The following is a 22,593-nucleotide window of genomic DNA, read 5'->3' as shown; positions in this document are numbered from 1 at the left end:
GCAGTAAAACGGGAGAGGAACAGAAAACAGCAAAAAGAAAACAAAGCGCAAAAAAAGATTATTAATCCGAAGTCCCAGCAGGGCCACCAGCGTCCCATTACATGGGTTGACTACATGGGTAGAACTAGCGAAGTTCTTCGAAGCATTAAGTAAAGCTTTTTTCTTCCTGGATGGAGATTTAATTTTTTCACCTTTGTCAATCACATGAATTAACTGTTGCACCATAGACTCGACCGTCTTTTGAAATATTTCCAATAGCGCATTGAAATGTTGCTCCATCTTTTTGTTGATGTTTTGAATGTTGGATTCCATTTTGTTGTTTAAAGATTTTTCAAAGTCAATGGGTTTTGTGATCGATCTAGTAACAGTCGCATAAGTTGTATTAGATGATGCATTAAATATGCGTCGTTCTTTCCCCGTAGTGAGGTGGTTACGACATTTTAGATCCAAAATTTGTTGTTCTTTGACGTACAAGGGACATGCTTTAGATGTTGCTGCATGAGAACCTTGACAATTAATGCATTTAACTGGGTTTTGACAACTTCCAACGTGTTTTGTTCCACATAATTGGCAAACTTGGTCTTTCGAACATATCCTAGATGGGTGTAGGAAACTGTAACATTTTGAACACTGTCTAGGCCGATCGATAAAAGGTCGAATTTTTTGGATTGTAAGATAAAGTTTAACTGAATCTGGAAGGGAAGTATCCAGAATTGTTACGAGAATTGGGGAAGTTTGTTGTGTCGAATTTTGTTTGACAAAACGTCTCATCTCTCTGATTTCAATATCATTAAACTTTCGCAGTTCGTCTGCAACTTCTTTGAATTGAACACATGTGGGCATATCAATAAGCAGAAATCTAGAAGTAACTCCTTCCCAAATAACGTTTGAAGTAACCTTAGTATCGTTAATCTGTTCTAAGCTAAGAAGTTGTTTTGCGCATCCCGGATCCTTTGTAGTAAAACTTTGTAGTTTCCCTTGCCGGGTAAATCTCATGTTCGTGATATTTGAGTGCCTGTCGATATTTTGCTTTATGAAAGTTTGCATCAGAATGGGGTTTGTGCGCGGTATTTGAGAAGAAGCATTCACATTAGAAAAACTGACGTTAATTTCCTCGTAATGTTTTTGACTTAAATTTAGCACAAGGTCCTCGGCAGGTTTTTCATTCAAAAAATAAATGTCAGTAATTTGAGGCATCGTGTTGAAGGCGAGAGATTCAGAATTCAATTGAAAGCATTCATCACTAAAGTTTTGCACTGAAACAAATGTGTGACTCAGCTTGCAATGAAGAAAAAATCTCCAAAATATAAAGGAACAATCTTACCTCGGACAAATTGAATTAAGCAGAGTAGAAATATGAGGAGAAACCTTGTCTAAACTTGAGAGTAAGATGCAAAAAAAAAAAAAAAAAAATCCATCGTAAAGTATTTTTAAACGCAACTTCGCTTTTTTATAAACAAAAGACCGTTATATTTTTTTAAATCAAAAAGCCGTTTTTTTCAAACAATCAGGCTCAAGTTATTTTAAGGTATATGCTTAAGCAACATACGAAAAACAACAATTATGGTTATGGTGACAAAATTTTCAAATGACAACAACGTATTTTTTTTTATTAGGATATGTTCTTTTTTTATTAGAATATTCTTTTTTTTAGTATTAGAATAAATATAGCAAAAATAATAATAATTAACGTTGGAACGGTACCTATAACAAGAAAATAAGCAGCGCTAGACAGACTTAAGATGAAAAGAGAAAACAACTATGATATGCCTACCAGAGCACGACTTTCTTTTTTAATGATGCCAGATTTTATACTGAATCTTAAGCTCTGTCTAAAGCCTACTGATTCTGCTTCGAAATGAGAAAAATAAACCAAGATATGTTTTGATTTTGTTAACCCGACACAAGCTAAGAACTCGTTCAGGAGCATACGCCAGAAAACAAACCTCCATTCCTCCTCCTTCCTATGCTTAATTTCGTGATTAGTCATTAGACATCGTCGCACTAGTTGAAAAAAAAAGGCAATGTGATATGTGTGCCGTCTATCTTGCTTTCCCGTCCTATGAAATAACGTATTACTGGAATCAATAAAACGCCGCAGAGGCATTATGTGTGTATCGCAGAAATCATAGACAACGCCGAAACCTACGTATTGGGAAAGCTCTACTGTACTTCATACGTAAATTTGATGAAACTGATTACACATGTGATCGCTGTCGACCGGGACGGCGTTTCTTTCCTGTCGAGACGGCGGAAGTTCATCGGATGATAAGCGAAATTTCCCGCACAAGTGCACGTTCTGCTGTTGTCAACTTCTAGGATCCCCAAGATTATACGCTCTATTATTCAAAAGTTTCCGATGCGTCCAGCAGTTAGTTGCAAGCGAATGATAACCAACTAATTTTATGCTTTATGCTAATTTTATTTTTAACTGCAAGATTTATGCATGCTGTGGGCAAGCGAATTTTTCGTCGCTGGTAACATGAATTCGAAAATATACGTGCATTGGGCAGGCAGACACCTCCCCGCCCCTCAAGATCTGGTTGACATTCCGTTACAAGATGCAAAGGTGATTGTTTGGTGCGGTATAACGAGCAATTTTAACCTCTATCTTTACTTTTTTTGCAGAAGTTACTTCCTCAGGTCTACTAAAAATGTATTTGATATCAAATGATCGCTATCTAGAAATGTTGACTAATTTGGTGATTCTCGAATTGCAACAGCAAAATGTTCTATCTGTCATAGTGTGGGTGTATGATGGCGGTCCTACGCATGTGGGGATTCTATTAAATGTTTATTAATACAAACGTTTGGTAAGTTGTCTCTCGCCATTTCACATTTCAGTGGACGCCAAGGTCACCTGATCGCACTCCACTGGATTATTGACTATGGAGATAATCAAAATCTAAAATCTATGCATTTATTCTGCAAATTGTATCTGATTTGAAAGATGCCATAAGACGTAAGATTCAACAGATTCCTCTAATGACAGTACATGTTTCGGTGGGAGGCACCATCTGCCGCATGCATCGTAGTTAAAGGAGGAAAATTTGTGAAATACAATAAAATGTTTTTCTTTGTGTTGCTTCTCTACCTTTATTCGTTGTTTACTCTTTTCTTCGTAGTCTGTCTAATGCTTGTGATTTTCGTGCTACATGCAAGGTTCCAACTTTATTTATTGTCTGATCGGTGTTTATTAAAGAGAAGGAATTTTATTTTCAGACGGAAACGATTGATAACCGGATAGAAGATTTATTAAGTTTCATAGGAGTATTTTATTATAATAAAAATATTACACATTATGATTTTTACATAGAGTTAATTACTTTAATTATTTCATACTGTTAGCAAATGCTAAATATTTAAAAATTTATCTGTTACTATTATAAAATTGAAATTTTAAATTACGGAAGTGAAAATAAATTAGGGGATGAAATTCCACTTATCTGGTTACAGAACTTCATGAAAGTAATATTTACAGTAAAGAAATAATATTTAAATAAACAATTTTTACTTGTCCGTATATGAATTAAACAGAGCAAAAAGCTGTAATCTATATTTATAATAAAGCTCAATGTATGTGTGTGTGTTAGCGCTCTACAGGACAGACCATTCAACCTACAGCTACAAAATTTGGCACGTGTATACCTTTGAGGCCGGGAATGTGCACCTGCGGGTTATTTTTTCCAGTTTTTAATTAGAATTTTATTATCCTAATCAGTAGATAACGGGTTAGAAAAGAGCGAATAACCAGCCGATTTGATGCACCACCATAAACTTTATCTGGGTGACGTCACTGTTTTCGAGCAGGGAGAGTGACACGTGCTGGTGGGCAGATAGATGTGCGCCGCGATGCCTTCATGCTGCTGAAAAATGAGGGGGGGGGGGAATAAGAATAAGATCGGAGTAAAGGGTTATGAGTTAGAAGGGCAGCAGATTCGGCTAAGTTATTGATATAGAATAAAGACGGGAAAGGGTTAAAAGAAAAAAGCTAGCGAAATCAATTCCCCCTTACATTTAGAATTTTTTTAATAAACATTTGAGAAATATTCCATTAGTTTCATTTACTTTTTTCCAGATAAGAATATTTAAATTCGCAAAAAAAAAAAAAAAAAAAAGCCAGGGAGAATGAAGGATGATCGAGAACCGTTTCCTCTAAAACTTTGCTATCATTGACAACCTGGAGACAGAGGCGGATATCTCAGGACGCAGACGCCTAGTTCTACAAGCAGGACAATTAAAAGGCTTTCATTGCTAAATCTATACTTATAATAAAGCTCAATGTGTGTGTGTGTTGGCGCTCTACAGGCCAGACCGTTCGACCAACATCTACGAAATTCGGCACATGTATACCTTGGAGGCCGGGAATGTGCACCTCGGGGTTATTTTTTCGAATTTTTAATTAAAATTTTATTTATTTAAAAAATAAGCGAAATTTTAGCGTGTTTCTGCTATAACTTCCTAAAATATTACCGCACAAAAAAGATTTTTACATCAAGTTAAAGATCAAAAATTTATCTTTTAAATGATACCAATGTTTTAACCTTAAAATTAAATTTCTATTTTTAATGAATTTTTAAATAAATATTTTAACTTTATTTTTCAACAATTTTTTGCGTACAAAATAAAAATAAAATTTAAGCTGCACGAGCACGTTTCGCATTCATGGGAAAAAATTAGCTTTTTTCAAAGTGTTGCCATCACATTGATTAAAGCTCCAACTAAAAATAAATTAAATCTTTTTGGAAATGAAATCTGCAAAAATATAATTTTCGGCACGTGTCTGTAGGAAATGAAACAAATATGAAATATTATTTTTTTTCTAAAAAATAAATTCAAGAAAAATTATTTTATGATCTTTTACACTATCTGTATTAATAATCCAATAAATCAGTTTTATTTTCAGGCAAGTTTTGTTTAATATGAACAGGATATCCATTCAAATCAGGGCCACACTGCTAATTTGTAAACCTTTAGTAAGACACAGATCTGCTAAAATGGTCTAAATGGAAAATGAATATATATTATGTAACTTGATCCAATAAATACTCTAATATATAACGAATTTTTGATTTTACATAAAGCTTCTGCTGTGGAAATCACGTTTAACAAAATGTTTTTGAAACACTAATATTTTAAATAAAGAATTAATTTCCAATGAACAAAATCAATCACTTAAACTGACTGATTTATAAAAATTTAAATATCACTATTCAAAAAAAAAAAAAAGGATAATTTTAGATTTTCCATTGATCGTCAATCAGCGCGCAGGTTTCTCAAGATTAATTGGTCTAAGATTATGAAAATGTTGAGTTTTTCTAAATTTTTAACATTCAAAACTTCACAAATAAGTCTTAGTTGATCGTTGAAAATAGAAACATTCATTCATTTATTTAAAATTTGGTCTGTCCAGAATATTTCTCAGAATCTGATACCTTACTGTATTAAATTTAGACTTCATAATTTTTGAAATATATTTATAGGCCGGAACAAGATATTTTTATTGATTTCATTTCAATCCTTTTGAAAGCAAAACTAAAAACTGAATTTTATGCTGAATCTGAGAAATTTTTGTTGAATTATTGTTTGTGATATTACATAAATTATGAAAAATATTTTGTAGTTCACATAAGACAAATACCGAGCGATTCTGTTTGCAATACTCATATTCAATAATAATAATAAAATAACAATAAAAATGACAAATAAAATAAAAAGCTTGGTTTCATTAAAAAATATCTTTATACTAATTGCAATTTCACCATTTCCACTTTAAATTAAAGTTTTACCGGAAATGACAACAAATTAGCAAAATATATATAGTAAATTGAACGAAACGATCTAAACAACAGTATAAGTTTGGTATGACTATCAAAATTTGAAGATTAAAAATGTTTTGTTTGAGAATCTATTAAGAGACCAGTTACTGAAAATATTTAATTGAAAATTTTAGCGAGCGGTAATACTGGCTAACCGGCTGGTCGCCAAAGGCGGCTAGTATTTGAATAAATTTACCATTGGATTTCAGTGAATCTAAATTTCAAGCAAATCTGAGGCCAAATTAAAAAAATAATAATAACATTCATTTGAATGCGAGTATACGCTAACTCAAAAATGGAAAGTGTGAGAAAGATGAAATTTGTTATACGTTTTTTTCATCAAAACCATTAATTTGAATGAAATTTAAAATGCAATCGTCTAATAGAAATCTATTTTACCACCTAAATATGAGCAAACATAATAAATAAAAAAAAAATGAAATCTGCTGTCGTAAATTTTATGTGAGAACATTACTATGTTTTAAAACCATTCTTTATCTTATTTAATTTGTCATTAACCAGTTTAAATTGATTTGAAACAATCACGTGATTATCAGTTTACGCATGCTTCGATATTTAGAAAATGATGTTTTTTGCAAAAATTTGGTTTAAAGTAGTTTGGAATTATCATGTGACTATTGTACTGCGCAGTCGTCAACTTTTAGAATAGCGATTTTTTTTTTTTTTTTTTTTTGCCCTATCTCAAAATCATTCGAGCTCCTAAACTTTTTTTGTCTGCAAGAAAAATTGAAAATTAAAAAAAAAAAAATTATATAAGTTTTAATATTTCCCTTCGTTGTTTCGTGCTCATTCCCATTTTCTTCTCTGTGCTCCTTCGGCCGATAACTTCTTAGGGCCTTGCCCTATACTAGCCAGACAGGAACAATCGGATACATGGTGGACTATCGCGCGAAGTTATAACTTTTTTTGGCGATAAATCGTCGAATGTGACGACCTTTTTTGTCGTAATCTAATAACACTAAAAGCGCAAAAATTGATGCTTCAAAAGCGATAAATTGCCAATTTTCAGCCCTTGCATTTTGTGGCTTCAAAAGCTCCAAACCAAAACAACTTCATGTTCTTACATGATGATAAAAAAAAAACTTCAGTTTTTTTCATTCCTTATAAAAAAAAAAGGAAAACGACATAATATTGTCTTTAAGTAGTTTTAATAAAACCCGAATTCGAAATATGATGTCTTGGAAACATTTATTTTGAATATGAAATATATAAATTTTTATTCTTATTTTGATAGTATTATTGCCAGACTGATTTTGAATATGTGTTACCGGCAAAGTATGAAACACGCAGGTATTCTATAGAATGTCTAGGCATTGTACATAATGCTTTGGATTGCTTTATCGAGTTTTGGATTCGATCAGAGAGATGAGACTTACCAGGTAAATTAGATTGAAGGTAATAAACGAAGAAGCTTAACAGAAGAACATTTTATAGCATACGGAAAAATTGTGGATTTAAAATCGGGAGTTTGTTGAAAATTCTTTATGAATTACACAATACTTTTTAGTATTTATTAACATTTTACTACTTATAGACTATCATATTGTCTATGAACTGCATGCCGAAGTTTGCAAAAATTACTCATTAAAATACAAGGAAAAAAATTAGTACTATAAGAGCTACTGTGACAGAGTGACGGACATTTTCACTATTGTGTAACGGCTGATGCAATCGAAACAAACGAATTGAGCCAAGCACTTTTTCAAGCTACAATTTCTCGTATTAGAAATTCAAAATTATATATATATATATATATATATATATATATATATATATATATATATATATATATATATATATATATATTACAGTAATAGATAAATCAGCAAATAATTTCTGTTTAATTTGTAAATATTATTATAAAGAACTTTTAATTAATGAATATAACTCTAATGCAACTTATATGTTAAAGAACACCGGGAAAAAGGAATTAGATAAAAGAATGCTAGCTTTCGCAAAAAAAACCAAAACTAAGACTTGCTCTCTTAACTATCCTTATTTATTCCCAACAGTTAAATTTCATAAAAATCCATTAAAATTCAGATTCGTAACCTGTAGCACTGGCAGTTATAATTACTATACGGGTAAACATTTCTTTAAATACTTAAAAATTATCCTGGACAAAATAAAAAATGAAGACAACTTTATTATTTCTAGTAACAAAGAAGTATTGGATTTTCTTAAAGATAACAACATTAATAAACTTAATACTTTTGATTTCGAAAATTTATACACTAATCTACCTCATGAAAAATTAATAAAGGTCTGCACTTTTATATATGACGAATATTTAAATGAAAATATCATTCCTAAAAATAACTGGCTTCAGTTATGTAATTTTAATATTACTGAAAATTACGTGTTTAATGGTATTAATTTTTATAAACAAGTCAAGGGCATTCCAATGGGAACCGCTTTCTCAAGTGCTTTAGCTAATATTTTCCTGCATTACTATGAGAAAAAAATAATTAAATATAATTTAATAAACGGGTGGAGATATATTGATGACCTACTTTTGATTAACTTCGACAATACTAATATTATTACTAATTGCTATCCAAAAGATTTAATTCTAAAAGATACAAATAAAAATCAACTTGAGGCTACCTTTCTGGATTTAAAAATCGAAATTGCTAATGATAAAACAATAGTTGGTATATACGATAAAAGGGATGATTTCAACTTTAAAATAACAAAACTATGTAACTACCATTCCAATCTAAACTCTAAAATTTTCAAAAATCTAATTTTCTCACAAGTTAACAGGATCAAAAGGGTTTGCAATAATAAAAATTCTTATATTGAAGCATCAGCCTCCTTAAAAATTTAATTAAAAATGAATTTCCTAGAAATTACTGTAATGTCAATTTTTTAATTAAACAAGGTATGGTTTGGGATTAATCCTTTGGCTTAAATAAAAATAGAACTTTCCTTGCATATTGGATTACTCAATAGATGGCGCTGAGAGCCTACATCTGTTTACATAATTTACCTCTAGTTTTTTTAAAAACAGGGAATCACAATCAATAGTTTAAAGTTTTCTTGACTGTTAATGGTATGTACTGGCCTTTTCGTTTTTAATTTTTAATTTTAGTGCCATTGTTATTTTTGTTATTGTATTTTTACTTTGTTGTGGTTAATTTCTTCTTATTTGTTGTTTTATATTTCCTTTCTGTTAAAATGGTATATCTCTTGAGCATAATTTCAGGGGATTTTCGGGTCACGAGGAATCATTTTTAGACAATGTCTGTTTTTTCCTCACAGAAAAAATCCCTTTCTTTGAATCCCTGCCTGAGGGTGACCCTTGAAAAAGTCTTCAGGCCGGATTCTTTTTTTATAATTTTTTTGGTTTAATTTTTTTGATTTTTTGTTTTCCCTATTAACTTGATTCTAATACTTTTGTGTATATATATATATATATATATTATAAACACTGTTGCAAAGAGAGGAATATTTTGTAACTCTAAGGGAATCATTTTACGAATATTTTGAAAATATCGTCCATCTAATTAAAGGAATTGATAAATGAGTGGTCAGCATTAAGCCGTTGAGTATATAAATAATAAGTGCTAACTAATATTCTTATTTTAGAATTAATTAATTTAATGAGTGGTAAGAAATGATACGGATCTCTATTTCATTTGCTTGCAAACAGTAAATGCCGGTAATAAGTAAAACTTAACCCTTTCTAGGGCCGTGGGAAGTATGCTTCCCACCAAATTTATCAATCTTTGTATGAATTTGTGTAGTTTGGCATCAGTTCGGACAAATTTTTTTAGAAAGACAGAAACTTAGATGCTTCAGTTCTTTATCTTACACAAAATGATGCCTCGATTTATTTAATTATTAATTAATCAAATTAAATTTATCTAATAGGCTAAATGAATCCCTTTTCTTATTCTAATTTCAAGCCTAAAAATATTTTAACATAATAGGACTAGAAAAAAATGGCCCTTTAAAGGGTTAATTAAACATTCCTACAGTCAATACTGGATGGAAAAAAAGCATTCATTTTTTAAGAAGAAAGCAAATTTCATGTTAAATTAAAATCGTTTGATCTGAAAATTAATATTTAACTAACAGCAATATTATAAAGGCCGTCAAAATTCGTAATAATTCACTTTTTTCCATACTCAAGTTTAAAAATTCATAAAAATATTAAATGTTATTTATATATTTCGTGATTTTATGAAATATGATTTTCTTTAAGTTACTAAAAAAAATTTCCAGAAATATACTATAGTTTCCATGATATCGTCAAAAGTTCATAAGATTCATTTAACATTGGAAGCATTTTCCACAACCCTTAAAATTATCGTCAGAATTCCTTTACATTTTATTGAGAAATTAATTTAATGACGACAGATCGATTCAGCAAACACACGCAAAAGTGACAGCTGTAATGGAAAAAATTTCAAGGTAGTAAATTAATTAACTTGGTTAATCAGTTTGTTTTTTGGAACAAATCTGCCTGCTTGATTCATTTCCAACGACACCAAATTTGTAATAATAACAAATAAAAAAGTTATAAAGTTTGTTTTTTTTTTGACGACTGTATATGGAGCATTGATGATAAATAGGTATATGAAAGCAAAAACAGGTTGAGAAACACCAATTTAAAGTAACATCTGGTGGAAATGTGAAATAAATAAGTGTTGTTTTTATTTCAATTACAATGAAATGCTTCAAAGAACTAACAACTGATTCTTATTGCCATATCTTCCACAATTTGAAAAATACATGTTCCTTTCTTACGTATGTTTACACGTTCTTTCTTACACATGTTCCTTTCTTACGTATTACTAGAAAAGAATATCTAACTAACTCTGTTTAATAAATCAATGAATGAATAAAGTAATAGCTATGACAGGAAAATGCAATTCAACAGCAATTTCCAGATCATGAGCATTACATACTTGCTCTATTTAGTTGAGAAACACAAGTCTCTTTGGCAAGCTGGAACTGAAAACTATAGAGTAAACTTCTGGAGATGAAGCAAACTGTCAAGAAACTAAAAAATGATGAAGTTTAGAGGTTCATGTATCAAATTTAGGAGATCTTTACTTTGCCTCTTCTAGGTGCTACAAAGTAATTTTAAACACAATGCTTTGAGAATACTGTTTAACTATTATTAGTTTTTGTAGTTAAACATGCAAATAAAAACATGTATTTCAAATTGAATTTTAGGTCATTTTGTTTCAAACAATACATTTTCAATATATATATAGAGAGAATGAAATTATATTAACTGAAATGAAAACTTAAATAAAAGAAAGTATTAACAAAGCAATTATCTTCTACATTTGAACCTATTTAAATAGACTGATTTTTTTTCTAATACATTTCCCAGTTATTCTGAACTAAAATACCTAAAATTTTATACCTGGACATTTCCCATTATGCAAATAAATTCAAAGGTGATGAAAATGTAAAAATATCATTACTTGTTACACAAATATAGTTTATATATTTTTAAAGAGGATGTATTCTCAATTTGAATATCATTCGGATTTAATTTTCAGAAAATATTCAATATATTTGGATACTTTTATGATGGCAAAACATAATACAGTGCCATCTCATTACTTTTCCCCTGCACAAAATCAAGAATAGTCGATAATAAATATGTAGATGTATTTGAACTGCTCTGTGTGGCTTAATTTTATAACACCACTGCATTTAAAACCTCTTGCATTTTGGCTAATCAAGCTTTTCAAAACCCGATTAATGTAAAATCAAGATTAAACTATATAATCAATATAAATGCAAGCTATAGAATTTTGTTTCAACAATCCTTGTAGAATAATATTATGCATTTACAGTATTCTTGGCATATAAATCTCGATTACAAGCACTGAAAGGTTTAAGAAATGCATTAATTTTAATAGTTAAATCTAAAGATTTTATACCAAGCAAAATTTTGTGTTAATTGATTTTTTTTTTCACTTGATCACAAAATCTTTTCATTCTCAAAGGATTTCATATTTTTAACAAAAGTATTAAATAATACTGTTAAAATACAACTTGTAAGAAAATCTAGGTAGGGGTGATATAAAGTCATGGAAAAACAACTGAATGGTAGAAGCATCTGATAATATAAAAAATATACCACATAAAATATTAACTTCTAGAGCAATTTTTTTATTTTAATTTCAAAATGTGTTAAGTACAACCAAACTTCTAAATGCTTCTAATTTACTGTTCTTTGCAGGGAAAAAAAAATACTTTATTAGAAACAAAATTCAATAACTAATTTAAATCAATGTAGAAACTATTGATTCATAACAAGCTAGCATTTAAATTAATGATTTACAATATTATCAAGCATAAGACCTGATTTTAAAAATTATTAATGTCTGTCAATTTGGTATATCTTACAAACAGAAAAGAAGGAAAACTACCAATTCAGAATTCTAAAATATATTATGACTGAAAATAATATATTTTAGAATTCTAATTTAGAATTTTCATCACTATAAAACATCTTATTAATTCATTTCCATCATAAAAATTAATTAAAATATTTGAATCAAGTTTAATTATATATAATCCTTTCAACTTTCTATGCAATAGGTAAAATATACATTCTATTTCCTCTACAAAAAAAGAATGGAAAAAAATACAATAAATATAAATTAAATGTCAGTACTGAAACGGATTTAAATGCTCTCAAATCTCAAAATAAATCAAAACTATTCTTTCACAAAACTATCTTGACTCGTGAAATTAAAAATAATATAATTTGAAACACTTATGCAGAAGTTTACAACAATACAATAGCATTGCATTATAAGTAAATATTTATATATAACAAATATCTCAATGCACATAATCTTTTTTAAAAAATTATTGAAACAAAACATGTATGTCTAAGTTATACTAATTTATTCAAAAAAAAAAAAAATTATAGACTACTCTTGTTTATCTTTATAAAAGTATTCAAAATATAAAAAGCCATATAAATTAAATTTCTACTTACAGATTATTCCAAACTAGAGCATTAACTGCTTTCTTTAATATAATAATAAACAAATTGCCTAGTATATGATAATGAAGCATTTAATATGTTACGGATGGATATAATGATAAAATATTAATGCAACTCTGCAAAAGGATAAAGAAAATTAGTGAAGTACAGAAAGAGGAAATGTTTAGAAATGTCTATCCTATTCATTTTGCAATGCACAGAAAGACTTGAAGATGAAAAACAAAATAAATACAAGATAAAATTTTATTTCAAATGCAAGAACTGAAGCAGCATATTAAAATATAAAGGTATGTAAACAAAATTCTTTATGTAACAAAAGTTTAATTTTTAACATGGAACATATCTTTCCAGGCAATGCATGTAATGGAATCCTCATTAAATAATAAATGGTTTGTAGATCAACCACTCATGACCATTCGAACAAAATCTGAAAAAGTAAGTTATAATCAATATAAACTTATAAGGGGAAAAAAATTGTAATAAACAATATATCACTTTTGTTATACTGTGGCATCTGGAGCTGAATTTGTTAAAACAGGAATAATGAAAGCCAAAAAATTTCATTTATTTATAATGATAACAACAACTAGAAATACTATCAACAGACAGTTCATTAACACATTAAACTTATTTAACAGAAATTAATATAAATATTCAGAAATTACAAACAAAATATAGCTGAAATAAACCTTTTTAGGTACAAGAGAAATATTTCAATAACACTTATAAAACAATAAAACGAATTTTAAGAAATCCCTCGATAGAAGCAATATTCAATGTTCTAACTTCTAAGGAAATTTATTAAGATACACTAAATAGGTACTTTTTTAGTAGTATCAATAGTTTATTAATGGTAATGTATAACATATTTTTATATTCTGTGAAAAACAAGATTAGAGTTACAAAATTAATTTTATCTTAAAAATTACAAATCGTTAATGTATCTCAGATTTAGCCTCTGCCATGAATTTTAAAATTTTGTCACCTGTTGCATTAAGAGAGAGAAAAGACAAAGGAAAGAGAAACCAGTATCCACTGCCATTATTAGTGAAATAAAAAGTTTTCTACAACCATTTTACTAAATTTTAACAATGATTTTTATTACTTTAACATGAGGCAAATGAAATGAACCTAATTCCTCTCTCTATGAAGATATAGATTTATGCATTTATGAAATCTTTCAGAAGTGACAAGATACATATAATTTTACAGACAAGAATTCATACCTTCATAATTCACATTTCCTTGTGAATCCTCTTGCCCAGCTAACAACTGTTCAACTTCATCATCAGTGAGTTTCTCCCCTTTAAAAAAAAAAAAAAACTTTATTAAAAATACCATTACAAGGTAGGAAAAAGTGCAGAATTACCTAATTTTGGAAACTGAAAACTACTCATTTAAAATATTATACTTGAATATAATATTTTGGAAAAGTAATGAAATGTGTAGTTTTCAGTTTCCAAAATTAGGTTATTTGTCAGCCATATAAACATACATAAATCATTTGTAGGGAAGTCCTTATTCAAGTTTTAGAAAAATATGAAATAAAATCTCTCTCTCAAGATTATATTGTACTTACAAATTGGAATGATATAATTTTATAATTGTGTTTTTAAAAAATAATAAATAATTTTACACAACACAAACATCCCAAAAAATATTATCAAACAGATAAATTTTATAAAATATAGTATTTTTTAGAAATCATCATATAAGATATAATGCATTTTCCATATTAAATTTATTCCTCATATATCATGATAAATTTACAACTTCTGAAGGAGTTGGGGAAATCTAATGAAAAATGTTCAATCAATTACTAAAAATCTTCTAAACAAGAGAAGAAATTAAATTATTTAGTGTAGCATTTTTCAGACATTCAGGATGTGCATTTTCAAAATAATCAAAATTTAAATTTCACAGGAAGCTGCCTTCAGTGAACAATTTGGATAATACCAAGAACATGTCTTATGTCAATAAACCTTAATGTGCTTGCCATTATCCCATTATCCTAGAGATTCCTTGAAAAGAAAGCTGAAATTTCAGATTTTGTAAACAACACAAATCCATACTCTTTTAGGATCTTTGTACCTTTTCACTTCCTTATGCTTATGTATTGACTCATTACAGTTTATACACAGCTCCAAAAATTTGAAAGTTAATGCAAAAGCTGAAATCATAAAATTCAACTGTGTATTCACTGATTTGAAATCTGCTCATAATAACATCACAGAAATGCATATGTGTACAAACTCAGTTTTTAGTTATTAAAAAAAAAAAAAAAAAATTGATTTGAGCTTTTGATGGAATGGACAGCATAATAAATGGTGTGTATACTACAAAATATAGGCAGAAATGGGAATCTTACTTTTTATTATAAACCAAAAAAATTAATTTTTTAAAATCACAACTTGGAAAAAATATATGATTAAATGAATTGATGAAACAAAGAAACTGAACTTTGAGGTTTGAATTTCTCACAATAAAAATTGTTTAGAAATAAAATGGGTGTCACAGTTATTTAAAATTTTCAGATGAAATAAAAATAATTTCTGCGAGATATTTTCAGAAAATATAGTTGGAAAATGCCACAAGCCTGTTTATTTTTTAATTGATTTCTAAATACCTTTAGATTTTGAACACAAACAAGATTATTTAGAAAAATGAGATGGTGGTCTAAACTTTTTTTTAATACATTAGAGATTATAGTCCGAAAAAGATGTTGAAAGTGAAAGACTAATCTCATGTGCATGGTATACAACAGAGAATTTACATTCTATGGCTTTGAAATAATTAGTGTTTTATTTTATTACATTTTTTGTAATTTTATCTACATAAAAGAAATTTTTTTTTAGTTTACTATTCAATAATAAAATACTATTTATCAGCAAAATGAATATTTTCTATTAAATCATAAATAAAATTATATGTAATTAGCTAATTTTTTATTTACAATGTTACTTACAAAAATAACATTCATAGAATATAAAATTGACTAACATGCGAAAAAACTATATTTGCCCATTACACGTTCAAAAATGTGAAAAATTACTCCCACATACAAAATATTAAACTGACTTTAGAAAAATTGTTCATTATGATAGAATAATAATAAGTTATTTGCATTGAATATTATCGAGTATTATGTAGATTAATTTTAGCTGTAATGATTATATTATATATATATATATATATATATACACATACACATACTTTATTAATCAAAATATAGCATAATTTTCCATGTAGAATTATAATTTCTTGTACATGTATGACTCATTTTATAAAGTATTAGAAGCCAAGAATAAAAAATCTTTCAAAATGTGCTTTATTTATTTATTTTTCTTGCAAGAGTAATTATGATGTAAATGTGTAGAGGAGATCAATATATTTGCTAAAAAGATATTTAATAATCTTTTAAAGCTGCAAACTTTAATGCACATTTTCTTTAGGTTAGGTATCTTTTAAAATATTATCCAATAAAAATAAACAACATATACCCAAAGTAGTAAGAAGATGACGAAGTTCAGCAGAACTGATAAAACCATTTCCATCTTTATCAAAGTGTCGAAGTCCTTCAATAAAGTCTTCAGCTGTGTCAGTACTGCGATTTTTACTGATAGTTTGCAAAATGGGTAAAAACACTTCAAAGCCAATCCTTTCATCTACATTAAAAGACATAACATGCAATGTGTATTAAATATTTAAATTTATAGTTAAAAATCTTCATATTAATAACATTAAGTATTATGTTGAAATCAAGATCACATGAAAATTTCTTAATTAAAACAATATTTCATCAAATATTACAAATTTTTTGCTTGCAAGACCATTATTCTGTCTTAAAAAGCATTTTTTTTTTTTTTTCAAATATTATACAAAATTCAATTATATGTGCTTTTTTTTTTTTTTTTCTGTAAAAAAGTTATATCAAGGAAAATCAGTCTTGCTTTAATACAAAGAAAAAACCTTTACTTCATGTGTAGTCAAATTATTTCTACTACTATCTAGACCCTGTAGAATTGCTGAACTCACAAGAAAGGAAAGGATTTCTCATTTTGGAAGTATATAACCCAGGAAATGAATTTTAACAACTTTATTTTATTTTATTTTTACAATTTGGCATTTCCTATAGCATATGAGACTTAAAGCACAATACATTTTAAATCATAATCATAGAGTGGTGGCATCTAAAAATATTTAATCTAACTAGTTATATTGATCATAACCTTTCATCTTACTACTTTAAAAAATGATTCAACTAATTCAAATAAACAGATATTTAACAATTTCACAACTGCCAAGATATTTCAAGACATCCATACACATGGGCAGTTTTATGTTGTATATATAATTACAATCAAGTATTTTTTTTAATTTTTTTTCAAATCAAATATTTCCTCCAATTTTTAAACAGGAGTAATTAGAATAGAAAGAACATATGCTATGGTTTCATAAGTTTCTTTTTTAATACAATAAAATAATTTTAAGACAAAATCTTCTAAGCTGATTATTCAACTTACTGCATAACTACTTATTTATTTCAATATGCAATATTTTAGTTCATTTCAAAATTATGATTTCAAATAAGTTGTTTAATCTATTTAATTTCTTAATATTTTCTTCATGACATAATAAAAATATGAACTGCCAAAATGATGCCAAATGAAACTGCTTATGATTTCAAAATTCATATGAAAATTATTAATTTTGTTATCTTAATAAAGTGAGAAATATAAATAATATTTACATCAACTTTACATTTATACCCAGAAATGATTGAGTCAATTTCCATGCAATAAAACATCTTTTATAATAACAGGCAAAACATGCATTGAATACAAGATACATATGCACAAGGCAACAGATAAGATTTTTTGGTACTTACGCATTAACGCCACCGCAGCTACAAATTCGGCGGTTTTTAAGTGTTGTGTGCGAACAACAGGATTGCTCTTTTTTTGGCGCATTAGTGCAAAAAATGCCAAATCTGTAGCTGCAGTGGCATTAATATGTAAGTACCGATTTTTTTTCAACATACCATTCCCACTGATTGTTATCTTTTTTCAAGATATTTCATGCTAGAATTAATGTAGCTTGATAACTGTTGCAATTTTAGTAAAAAAAAAAAAGTCCTACACATTTGCATAACAAACTTGATTTTCTCAATAAAAGTGAGTTTTTTATGGTTTAAACACTTAAAGGGTTGTTAAGAAAAAATATTAATAGATTTATTATCCATGATAGAATTCTTCAAAGATTTATTTCACGTATTTGAAATAATTAATTTGGAAATGTATATGTAGAAAATTATCAACAAAAGTTATATAATACATCCTTACATATTGCATTCATCCTAATAGTTTTTTAGATAATGCAGTAATTATACATCAACATGCAGGTATGATAAATAGAATCCAATATAGAGCAAAACAAATAAAAAATAAATACTAAAGTAAGAAACAAGCAATAATAAATAAATTTTGATTTCACAAAACATAAATTAAGAGAAATTTGATTACATCAAAAGAGAAAATTAAAAATTAATATTTATAACATTCAATTTTATTATATGCACTAGCAATGACTACAATTGAAGAAAAAAGCCCATCTAACAAAAATAATATTTAGTTGGTAGTATTACATTTAAAAATATTATATAAATAGTGTACCAGGTTTCAATTGATGACAACATTTCTTCACTTCTGCTTCAGTTGGGTTTTGACCAAGAGCACGTAACACATCACCCAACTGTGAAATACTTATTTTCCCATCGCCTCGACTATCAAACAAGGAAAAGGCATCTTGGAAATCTACCATAAAAAAATACAACATGCTGTAATTTTAAAAGAGTACTAAAAAAGAACAAAAAAGAATTGTACTAAATAAAAATAGACAATATTTAGAATTTTAGTGATGAAATTGTTTTTATTCATCCAATGATGGCTAATAAAATTGTTAGCCTTTCAAATAGTAATTATTCTCACCGTTTCTACATCAATTCAGAATATCATGATTTGATGTATCATTAAGAAATAATTTAACAAATAAGTTTGTTACAAAATAATTGAACATCAAGTGCCCATCTAAATTACAATAGTATTTCAAGTTTGTTTTTTATAAAATTAAATTATTAAGAAAATATACAATTTCATATTTCCAAAATTCATTGATTATGAATATTGTTTTCCAAAGAATGAGCATTTTTATTTTCAACCCATTTGTACTGTTCATGACAACGCGATGAGCACAAAAATATAATTGTTTTTCAAGAATCGCTAAATTTTAATATTTGAATATGTAGAAATGCACCAGATAAAGAAAATATCATTATAAGGGGAAGGGAGGAGGGTATTAGCGTTCTTTAAACACTGTATTTAACTTTTCTTCAATATGTTCCAGTACTGACTTTTGCATGGTATGTATTGACATACAGCTGCAAATATTAAGTATTTTTAAGCACCTTAACAAAAAAAAATTAATCCCCTCCGTACATGCTTGCATACATAAATCTGCGTATTTTCCAAGCGTAGAATATTTTATGTTTTATTAATGTATAGTTTTTATTAAAATATTTTTTATTTAATTTTAAATGTGCATTCTTTAAACTTTAATATTTATTTCTGTATTATACAATGTCTTCTATTGCAAAACAAATTATGTCTTTTTGGTTTTGATAAAAAAAACAAAAAAAAAAATCATAAAAATGATAAAACTATCAATACCAAAAAATTAAGACAACTTTTATAAAATTAACATCAAATATACATGGTTTTTTTCATTACTTCTTAAAATAACAAACTACCATTCTATTTAGACAGATACATCATTTCTGAAAATGTCATAGCATGACTAACAGCTTAAATTTGATTTTTATACATGTAACAATGAATTTTCCGATCTGCTTTTGATATACTTCATTTCAGAAATATCAATAGAAGAACTGGGAATATTTTTCACAAATAAATCAGTTTTCCTGAAGATCTGTTCAAAAGACAGGTTTTTTTTCCCTACCACTTCTAAACAAGTTTTTCTAACACTTCTAACCTTTGAAAGGAATCTTCTCTGTTTGGCTGATTCTTAATTTGAAAATTCTATAAATACAATCTTTCACAGAATAGACCTTTAAGAAAATTCTGTAAGGTTAATTGACCTTCCAAATATTGTTACATCCAAAGAGCACAATATTTCTATGTTTAAAACAACATTTCTCCTTACGTGTTTGTGAACCATATGAATAAGATATTCAATTTTATATCTGATACTTATGTAATAATTTCGTGCCAACAATAAAACACCCACACACACACACAAAAAAAAAATTCCAAAGTTGTAATGTCTATTGATAGCCAAAAATTCACAAAAGTCATGTTAATCACAGTTAAATTCTTACTATGTTTACTAATGACATGTGGTTAAGTCTGAAGATCGCCAATAGCAAGCGATAAAACCAAAAATTTGTTAAAAACATGCACAATAAATCTTTGATATTTTCATGAAGCTTCTGCACATACTTGACTTATTTTTCAGATGGATCTACCTTATAGTTTCACAGCTGCTGCTTCATCGAATAAATATAGTGGTTATCAAGGATATAAATTCATTAGGACCATTTTGTATATAGGTAAGAAGTCTAGAATTCATTACTGACTCACAATCACAAAAGATTATCATAAGCTCTTTGTAATCTTTCTTCATCTTTATATGCTTTTCCTCCCCAAAAAACTGTAATGATTTAAAAATTAAATTTTTTATTTGTTGAATTTCACTTTAACTTATTTTGGGTTTCCATATGAAAACAAATTAAAGAGCAATTGGTATCTAAATAAATCATTAATTCAGAATTGGTAACAGTTAGGAATTACTGTTACAGAAGTATACTTTTCATCATTTCTATAAGGGTGCATTGTTTTTAAATTGCAAAAACAATTTCAATTTATCCAGAAAGGACAGTTTGGGTACATTATATGCTAACAGAACAAGACATCCAAGAAATAGAATGTTAAGATAAAATATTTCATTTTTTTTTCTTTCTTTAAGTTGAAGTCTTATGTTCTGTTATCGATATGATTTTTAAACTCTCTCCAAACTACTAGTACAGTAAATGAAAAGATTGTTTCTTTACTTCAAAACCATTGTGTCTTAATATTTTGGTACAAATAGAAAAAAGTTTGCAGATATAATCCTCCAGTTTCATACCAAAATCAGCAAAGTGTCCTTTCTGTGTCAAATTCAAAAGCATTCTTAGGCATGTTTTTTTTTTCTGTACAATTATAACAAATATATCACATGCTCAGTCACATATACATCACATTTTTCTCAAACTCTACTCAGTCTAAAAGTATTTCACATCAAAGCTCAGAATCGCAACATATTTATAGCACTGAAATAAGAAACATACTGTTAATATAAATATAGAGAGAAGAAATGGCACAAGGAGGTATGATGTAAAAAGAATAAAGAATGTCATCAAGCTAATTGCCTATTTTAAATTTGCCTTCTGAGACATTATTATTATGTTTAACAGACTGCATATCAGTTTATTGAAAAATCTGAAATAGTTATTCTTAGAGAGAATTTATATGCAACAATTTGTAACTTAAAATCTATAAATATGTTTAAATAATTCATACAAATAATATTAGACTTCTCTTTAATATATAAAGTTCATACATATCAGGTCTGCAATTAGAAATAAATTTACAAGCATCAATTTTCCTAGTAATTAATAGCCAAATAAAAACTAAGGAACACTAATTACAAGTAAGATGATTTTTTCAATTGCTAAGCTTAGTTTCATTCTAATATCCATGACTACCAAAACACATTAATAAACAAAATAAGAATATAACAAAGAATATAATTTAAGCTATACAATTTTCTATAAATGAAAAAAGTAACAATTTTTTTAATAAAGTACAATGAATTCTTAGCAATTACCATAACAATTACAGTAAAAAATATCCTGTTACTAAAAAAAGAAAATTGTTTCCTTATATTATAAATAGTTAATCAAAAAATGACATAAAGACATTTCATACATAAAAAATAAATGTTGTAATTTTGTGTAAGAAATCTGCAGCAAAACAGTTAACTAATATTGACATAGTCTTATTTACAGTTGTCTGCCGAAAGCATAACTGTCACCAAAACATCAAATTAATACAAATAAAAATGAAAATACCAGCAATTAAAGAGTAATAATAAACTTATCCAGAAATAAGAAAATTATCTAAAATATCCAAATCAAATATTATTGGTGAAAAATGTATTCAAAGAACTTTTGCGATTAGTGGGTAAGGACGATGCCTTGTAAGGTAATGAAGTATAGGGTGTGCCAATTACCTCATATGGACACAAACTGTGAAAGGAACATTCCGAACATTTCAATTAAGAAAGCTCTTGACTAATGTAATTTAGATATCCTACGACAGAATTTGATACTAAATATTAATTTTTTTTCTCTTACCTGTCAGCTGATCATCACTGAATCCGGCCTGAAAAAGAAATTCATAATTAACAAAAGAGTCATTTGTTTCTAAATTTTCATTTACAATATTGCATTAAATAAGTACATTTTAACACATATAAAACTCACCATCCCCATGTTATGAAAGGTTATTAATTATTATTTCAAACTGATTCTCAAGAATTAATCTGTCAAACTTGTAGACACACAACAATCACGTTCACTCGATCTGTACGATGCGGCTAAATGCAAACGGTAATGGAACATTGGTCATCATTCAGGAATTAGGTGTGTGT

General features: G+C 27.8%; 1 protein-coding gene across 1 annotated transcript; it reads right to left on the bottom strand.

Moving 5' to 3' along the window:
• Positions 1–13,057: 13,057 nt before the first annotated feature.
• LOC129965573 (myosin-2 essential light chain-like) lies at positions 13,058–22,582 on the bottom strand. Its single transcript, XM_056079584.1, has 6 exons — positions 22,427–22,582; positions 22,298–22,325; positions 18,501–18,641; positions 16,329–16,493; positions 14,055–14,132; positions 13,058–13,255 (listed from the first exon to the last, which is right to left on the bottom strand). The coding sequence occupies exons 1-6, from the start codon at positions 22,433–22,435 to the stop codon at positions 13,227–13,229; spliced, it is 450 nt and encodes a 149-aa protein (XP_055935559.1). The 5' UTR covers positions 22,436–22,582; the 3' UTR covers positions 13,058–13,226.
• Between the last annotated feature and the right edge of the window lie 11 nt (positions 22,583–22,593).

This window comes from Argiope bruennichi, chromosome 4 (assembly GCF_947563725.1).
Source record: "Argiope bruennichi chromosome 4, qqArgBrue1.1, whole genome shotgun sequence".
Classification (NCBI taxonomy): Eukaryota; Metazoa; Arthropoda; class Arachnida; order Araneae; family Araneidae; genus Argiope; species Argiope bruennichi.
This window is presented reverse-complemented; position numbering and strand designations above follow the sequence as displayed.